This window comes from Lissotriton vulgaris, chromosome 7 (genome assembly GCF_964263255.1).
Source record: "Lissotriton vulgaris chromosome 7, aLisVul1.2, whole genome shotgun sequence".
NCBI classification, from domain to species: domain Eukaryota; kingdom Metazoa; phylum Chordata; class Amphibia; order Caudata; family Salamandridae; genus Lissotriton; species Lissotriton vulgaris.
The window spans coordinates 780,360,069-780,368,364 of record NC_141695.1 but is presented as its reverse complement, the minus strand read 5'-3'; the positions used below and the strand labels follow the sequence as shown (position 1 = coordinate 780,368,364).

General features: G+C 42.8%; 1 protein-coding gene across 1 annotated transcript; it reads right to left on the bottom strand.

Annotated features, from left to right (window-relative positions):
• Positions 1 to 3,079: 3,079 nt before the first annotated feature.
• On the bottom strand, positions 3,080 to 8,009 carry LOC147702406 (small ribosomal subunit protein eS1-like). The gene is made up of 2 exons (XM_086931026.1): positions 7,626 to 8,009; positions 3,080 to 3,546 (listed from the first exon to the last, which is right to left on the bottom strand). Exons 1-2 carry the CDS (start codon positions 7,989 to 7,991, stop codon positions 3,118 to 3,120), a joined length of 795 nt encoding a protein of 264 aa, XP_086787152.1. The 5' UTR covers positions 7,992 to 8,009; the 3' UTR covers positions 3,080 to 3,117.
• Positions 8,010 to 8,296: the final 287 nt, after the last annotated feature.

Below are 8,296 nucleotides of genomic sequence, written 5' to 3'. Positions count from 1 at the left end.
TACCGATGATTCCTAGATTCAAGCATTCTAGGATGGGAGGTAGGGCACTAAATGTGGCTGGCGCCCGTGTATGGCATGAGCTACCCCAGAATATCAGACAAATTAACTCCCTTACTGAGTTCCAAAAGAGTCTTAAAACCTGGCTCTTCCCCAGGGTCTGATTTTCCTCTTCACTGACAGACTGACTATTTACACTCTTGTTATGGCATTTCAGCCTATAGCGCCAGGATACCCGTAGGGTGACAGTTTGCGCTTTATAAGAACTACATTCATTCATTCATTCATTCATTCATTCATTCATTCATTCATTCAAATCAGTCTTCATAAACTGTCTCTCCGTTGTGCTGCAGTTGGTGGGGTCAAAGTTAACTATCAATCCTCTGCTGTGCCCAGGCTCCGCTGCATTCCCTCTCAGCCTAGGCATTTCACCATCTGACTGTCATTATCTTCGCTGGACCACAGCCATTATGGGGAGGACAGACAAGCAGCAGAGCAAGTTGCACTTCAAGACCAAAAAACACACAAAAGACACAGACCTGGATCCTGAAGCGGAATCGACTACAAAACTAGAGCGTCTGATGCTGAGCATGCAACAGAGCTTGAAGTCCATAGATGCAAAGAATTATCACATTAACCTGCGTATGGACACCATGGCGGCGAAAATAGATAAGCATGGTACGCAGATAGTGGAGGCTGAGCAACGTATCTCGACTACGGAAGATAGCTTGAAGGCTGTCAGCTCCTCCTGTGCCCGTATGGAGAAGCTACTGGAGGTGATAAGAGCGAAGAATGAAAACATCAAGGCTCGGTCCCGCAGGAACAACCTTCGCATAACAGGCATTTCAGAATCCACCAACACTGGGCCCATGGAATCCTTCGTCCAGACGCTGCTAGTGTCTCTCCTGGGCGCTGACCCTTTTTCCAAGGTGCTTATAGTGGAACGGGCCCACCATTCCCTGCTCCCGGCCGTGTGCCTGGGGCTCCTCCACGACCCATCATAGCCAGCTCTTTGAATTATTGGGATCGGGACACAGCGCTTCGCTTGGAAAGAGAAAAAGGCTGTCTGGACTATCAGGGGATGAAAATAGAACTCTTTCCCGGTTTCACTGTTGCTGTGCAGCAGGCGCAACATGAATTCCAAACTGTCAAAAAGAAGTTTAAAAGCTGTACCCTGCCTGTCTGCGGATCCAACATGCGGGAAAGGCCCGCATTTTCACAACGCCCAAAGAAGCCCTTCAATATATTCGGTGGAATGAGCGGCGTGAAAGAGGCGCTGACTCGGACTCTGAGGGCTGAACATGTGAGACTAATAATGTTTGTTGTGTTTATTTGGCATTTTAAATACCAGGGCCAGTAATTCTTAGTACATTATGTGGTTATTAGCTTGCATCTGATTTTTATTGCATCACCTACTATGTTCTGCTGGTTCTATGCAGCCTGTTAAATGTTTCAAGTTCTGATATTGCAGGTTGCTTACTCTACAATGTTGGCGCTCTGATGGCATCATGTATGAGGGCCCCTCCATTGTACATGTGCTGATGGCTGGTTAGCCTATCTCTTTTGGTCTTGACCAACCCCGTTAACTCGGGGAGCTGATGGCTACTAGCGACCCACAGTATGGGTATTCCCAGCAAAGTTTTTCCTTTTGATCAGGTGCTCTTTAGTGCATTTGTAATGTTGATTTCTATTTTTCTCATTGTATTTATAAGGACTTACAGATGCAATTGTATACATGCTGTTTTGTTTTGAAACAGGGTATTCACAGCATGGTTCTAATGCTGAAGTGAGTGAGGGGCTTGTTGGGAAACACTATCACATTGTTAGAGTTTTGGTCATGACACATTGGCAGAGCAGGGTTTAAACTAACTTCACTTTTTTAGGCAATGGCACGGATATACTCCACAGAATCGATGTACATGACTGATCCCAAAACATCCACAATATTGTGGTTAAGTTGGAATGTTAGAGGGCTTAACAACCCTGAAGAAGTGCGGCAGGTACGGTCGTACCTTGATCATCACCAAATCCAGATCGCAGTATTGCAATAAATTCACCTTAACAAACGTGCAGCTTCAACTATAGCTACCAGATGGGCAGGAGTGCGACTGGTTGAATCTTACTCCTCGTATACACGGGGAGTGATGATTCTTATAAAGAAGGGCATTCCTTTTGTGCCAATACACGTAGAGGAAGATGAGGAAGGGCGATACATCATGGTGCAGGGAACACTATATGGTGCGAAGATGGTTATCATGAACTTACATGGTCCCAACATTGATGACCCTGCATTTTATGACACGTTATGGGGCAAGCTATATAAACTACCATCATCATCCATTATCTGTGGAGTCGATTGTTCGGAATCCTGTATTGGATAGAGTATCGACAGTTGACCCCCCTCTCAAGAAAGCCACTGTGTCTGTGTGTGAGTATGGTGACATTTGGCAATTGAGACATCCAGGTTCCCAGGAAGGTACATGCCACTCATATGAGCGGCAGGCATGCTCATGCATAGACTTCTGGCTAGACACGCAGGATGTTGTTGCATGGACTGTACAGATTAAACATCTACCTCGGACATTATCAGACCATTCCCCGGTACTCCTCAACATGACACTGCCATCTTGCATACCCTCCCAATTCCATTGGTGACTGCATCCGTCTTCCCTCTTAGACCAGGTTTTTTGTGAGGGTGTCCATGAAGCTATAGCAGACTACTTCTCCCATAACACGGGGTTGGTTCAAACTATCGAAACTCTTTGGGAAGCTTTTAAGTGACCATTCGGGCGGCCTGTATAGGTTTAAAGGCAGGAGTGCTGGAATTGTTGCGTCACACCATGGCTGCACTTGGGAGACAATTGTGTGATCTTGAGCGCGGTTATGAACAAACAGCCGATCCAGCCTAGTTGGCACTTATCAAGGCTAAGATCACAGAGTATAATAATGTGGCGGATCAAGAAATCATACATATGTCGTGCTGGGACACTGCTCGATATTATGGCGAAGTTGGCAGGCCAGGCAGAGCACTTGCTAGCCGCATTATTGCACCACACCATAAAACATAACTAATCAAAGCAGTCAGAAATTTTGTATTTATTTTACAGATATTTGAAATCTTTAGACTGATTCTTGCACTGGCGGCTCATAGCCATCAGCCCGTTCCACTTTTGCACCAGTTTCATCACCAGCAGGTTTCCCGGTGGTACCTCCTTCACCATGCAGCTGCATCAATTTTCCCAATTCGAACTTAGGCTTTTTCAGCATCTTGACCTTGCGTACATACATATCATGGAGAGGGTAGATGGACTGACAAGCCTTCTCAATGTCTTTGCCAACACTGTCTGGGATCAGCTTGTTGACCACTTCTTTCAGGTCATTTGTTTGCACCTCACGGGTCACAATTTCCATCATTTTCTTGCGAATCTGACGGACCTGCTGATGCTGGGCATAAGAGGTCTTGCGGATCTGATTATTACGCTTCTTGGTGAAACCAACACAGAAGAGCCGGAGCAGGTAGCCATCAGTGGTCTTCACATCAATATGAGCCTCAATCATAGTCTGAAAAGTAATCAAGCGGAAACCGCTTGCCCTCTACGCACTGTTGCGATTTCAACCTGAATCGGTTGGCTTGTTTCAACACATTTTTTTCACATGAAAACTCATAAACATTTTTGTTTGCAAGTGTTAAATTTTTACTAACATTTCAAATTTGAAAAACATGAAATTCACTTAAATATCAGTAAATACCACGAATTCATAAATTTCAGAAAATGTATATACAAATCAATGTTCTTTTTACATCATGAACAAAAACGTTTCTTGCCCACACTTTTAGCCCTGCCCAATGCATTTCGGGCCTATTTGGCCCTTCCTCAGGGGCGATACCTGAAATAAAAAGATACAAAACTGGGTCACATAAATGACATCTGGCTCTCCAGATACAAAGTTCATAGAATGTCACTATATTAATTATAATGCATGAATTTATCCAATGTCTGTTTATCCTGAAAAATCATAATGTAATCACAAACAAAGTAGGCTGAACAATGCGTAGTTGCACACTCACTTGTGTTCAAGGAAGGCGTGTGTGAGAAAAATGAGACCTCGTGGAACGGGAAAAAGATGAAATTTTGTTCGGTCGTGCCTGAAAAAACAAGCACTCTCTTTACAGAGTTGTGGAGACAGAGATATAAAGGTGGCAAACAAACACTAGCCAGAAGTAACACTTACTGCTAGGAGCCACGGTGTGATACGGCTATGGGAGCTGGCGGGATCGGCAAAGTCCAAACATAACCATGTGTCTATCCGCGTCTTTAGAAATGCCTGAGTGAAACCTGAAAAAGCGTAACAGTCTGGCCTCAGTACAAGATGATATGTTGGTCTAGTAAGACTTAAACTAACTCGCTCCTATACTTCACTATTTGACTTACGTAAATACGTAGTATCCCTGCTAAATGGCTTGCGCCTCCTTAATATGGCAGAATGCGGAAATGGTCACAACTCCCTCTCGCTATCCGTGCATACCGCTGAAACAAAACGCAAACAGCGACAATCAGTTCCACTGTGTTCTATTCTACAAATAAGCACTACTTCACCCCATACGCCGTTAATACCTGACGTGATTCTGAATAAAGGCTTCAGTCCGCGAAACAACCTCTCTTCCTCTCAATCGGTCACTGGGTCCGGTGTTTGTCCGGAAACGAGCACTTTGCTAACAGCAACGGCCTGTGTTTATGACGCGTCTGGATGTAATCATAGAAAACGGACTTTGGAACTGAAGTGAATCTAAAAAACGACCCGAGGGCGCCATGTTACTATGTTGTGATGACGTGAAGTTCTACACGAGTGAAGTGCAACATTTGAAAATACAAAATGTAATGAAAAAACAAAAAGTAATGAAAAAACTTGCTTAATGTCATATTCAAAACAGCCATGAAAATTAAACAATTAAACTGTAAGGACAGTCCTCCCACGTGTTATAATGCGCAAATATCATAGAAAACACGTTAGATCAACTCGATCATTGATCCCTTTGGGATCTTGTGTCTGTAATTTTTTTATCCAGAAGATCTCTCTTTGTAGCAGAGTTTTTGTAAGAGTCTTGCCTGGAGATGGGGCAACCACTTCTAGGATCTGGAACTTCAGTTGAGCTATGGTATGCCTGTTTCTTTCCTAATGTACCGCCAAACTGCTCTTGGTATTCTTATTTCGTATGGTACTTTTGTGCTCGGATATGCGAGTCTTGATTTTTCTCTCAGTTTTCCCCACATATAACAGTCCGCAGGGACATTTGATAGCATATATAACATTCATGGTGTTGCAATCTGCGTTAATTCTAGTGGGGATGGTTTCCCCCGTATGTGGGTGCTTGACTGTATTGGTTACAATTACATTGTTACAATGTACGCAGTTTTGGCATTTTTTCATTCCTTTGTAGCTCTCCATGGTTTTAACTGAATGAGGTTTCAATATTTCTTTGATATTCCGTGACCTCTTGTAGGCAAAAATTGGTTTATTGGTGAATAGATCTTTGAAATCAGTTTCCGTACTCAGCAATTCCCAGTGGTAATTAATGCTTTTTTTGATCTCTTGTGAACTGGTTGAATATTTTGAAACAAATACCTGTCTTTGTTGAAGCTGCTTTGTTTTTTTCTGGAACAAGGTTTCCCTAGGTAACTTATCGGTTTTTTCTTTTGCTGTTTGTAATACTGCAATGGGATATTTTTTGGATAAGAACCATGAATGTTATATATGCTATCAAATGTCCCTGCGGACTGTTATATGTGGGGAAAACTGAGAGAAAAATCAAGACTCGCATATCCGAGCACAAAAGTACCATACGAAATAAGAATACCAAGAGCAGTTTGGCGGTACATTGGGAAAGAAACAGGCATACCATAGCTCAACTGAAGTTCCAGATCCTAGAAGTGGTTGCCCCATCTCCAGGCAAGACTCTTACAAAAACTCTGCTACAAAGAGAGATCTTCTGGATAAAAAAATTACAGACACAAGATCCCAAAGGGATCAATGATCGAGTTGATCTAACGTGTTTTCTATGATATTTGCGCATTATAACACGCGGGAGGACTGTCCTTACAGTTTAATTGTTTAATTTTCATGGCTGTTTTGAATATGACATTAAGCAAGTTTTTTCATTACTTTTTGTTTTTTCATTACATTTTGTATTTTCAAATGTTGCACTTCACTCGTGTAGAACTTCACGTCATCACAACATAGTAACATGGCGCCCTCGGGTCGTTTTTTAGATTCACTTCAGTTCCAAAGTCCGTTTTCTATGATTACATCCCGACGCGTCATAAACACAGGCCGTCGCTGTTAGCAAAGTGCTCGTTTCCGGACAAACACCGGACCCAGTGACCGATTGAGAGGAAGAGAGGTTGTTTCGCGGACTGAAGCCTTTATTCAGAATCACGTCAGGTATTAACGGTGTATGGGGTGAAGTAGTGCTTATTTGTAGAATAGAACACAGTGGAACTGATTGTCGCTGTTTGCGTTTTGTTTCAGCGGTATGCACGGATAGCGAGAGGGAGTTGTGACCATTTCCGCATTCTGCCATATTAAGGAGGCGCAAGCCATTTAGCAGGGATACTACGTATTTACGTAAGTCAAATAGTGAAGTATAGGAGCGAGTTAGTTTAAGTCTTACTAGACCAACATATCATCTTGTACTGAGGCCAGACTGTTACGCTTTTTCAGGTTTCACTCAGGCATTTCTAAAGACGCGGATAGACACATGGTTATGTTTGGACTTTGCCGATCCCGCCAGCTCCCATAGCCGTATCACGCCGTGGCTCCTAGCAGTAAGTGTTACTTCTGGCTAGTGTTTGTTTGCCACCTTTATATCTCTGTCTCCACAACTCTGTAAAGAGAGTGCTTGTTTTTTCAGGCACGATCGAACAAAATTTCATCTTTTTCCCGTTCCACGAGGTCTCATTTTTCTCACACACGCCTTCCTTGAACACAAGTGAGTGTGCAACTACGCATTGTTCAGCCTACTTTGTTTGTGATTACATTATGATTTTTCAGGATAAACAGACATTGGATAAATTCATGCATTATAATTAATATAGTGACATTCTATGAACTTTGTATCTGGAGAGCCAGATGTCATTTATGTGACCCAGTTTTGTATCTTTTTATTTCAGGTATCGCCCCTGAGGAAGGGCCAAATAGGCCCGAAATGCATTGGGCAGGGCTAAAAGTGTGGGCAAGAAACTTTATTGTTCATGACGTAAAAAGAACATTGATTTGTATATACATTTTCTGAAATTTATGAATTCGTGGTATTTACTGATATTTAAGTGAATTTCATGTTTTTCAAATTTGAAATGTTAGTAAAAATTTAACACTTGCAAACAAAAATGTTTATGAGTTTTCATGTGAAAAAAATGTGTTGAAACAAGCCAACCGATTCAGGTTGAAATCGCAACAGTGCGTAGAGGGCAAGCGGTTTCCGCTTGATTACTTTTCACGTTTACATATCGACGCATATTGGACAGTGTGTCTTCCTCCTCAGCACGCGTGATTAATTGATGTTTAATGTTTAAAAAAAAGTGTTTATTGCTTATACTGTTAGGAGTGCCTCTCCCATCACTAATTATTGCCTCAATCATAGTCTGCCATTTTTTAACCATGGAGCACATTTTGTCTCGGGTGAGGTCCATTCCGTGGAAGTTGGTGAGGCAGTTCTTGCCTTGGACATCTTCTGTAATAAGTTTAAATTTCCGGAAGGCCACTTCATCGTTCTGGAGATCAGCGAGACTCACCTCAAAAACACGACCTTTAAGACCATCTGATGCAATTTTGGTTCCCTGGGTTCGGGTGACTAGAGTCTTCCCAATGTTGCGGATATTGAACATTGCTGGTGCTTTGACATCATACCAGTCTTTTTTGGAGAAGGGGTCAACAATCTTCTTTTTAGCGCCTTTCTTGCCTCCTTTGGTCAGCCGCTTGTTCTTTCCGACTGCCATGTTGGAGCTTAGGAACGAAAGAGCTCATCGCAGATGATGTCACACATTATGATACACCCAATATACTCAAAACCTTTGCAAATTATCATGCAGGGATGTATGCACGTCGCCAGGCAGCTGATGAGGCAGAACTTGCACAATATTTGGATGATGTTGTGCTGGTGTGGCTCTCGCGGGGACTTCAGGAGTTCCTAATGCATCCTCTTACCCTAGATGAACTACAGGACGCGACTGTCGCGCTACCTAATGGAAAATCAGCTGGTACGGACGGGTTGCCAGCAGAATTGTACAAAGAGCATATAGAT

Bases quoted from the DNA above. Each gene is read 5' to 3' on its own strand.
- LOC147702406 (XM_086931026.1), bottom strand. From the start codon at position 7,991: ATGGCAGTCGGAAAGAACAAGCGGCTGACCAAAGGAGGCAAGAAAGGC. The intron at 3,547-7,625 runs GCAATAATTAGT...ACTATGATTGAG, and splicing joins AATGGCAGACTATGATTGAG to GCTCATATTGATGTGAAGAC.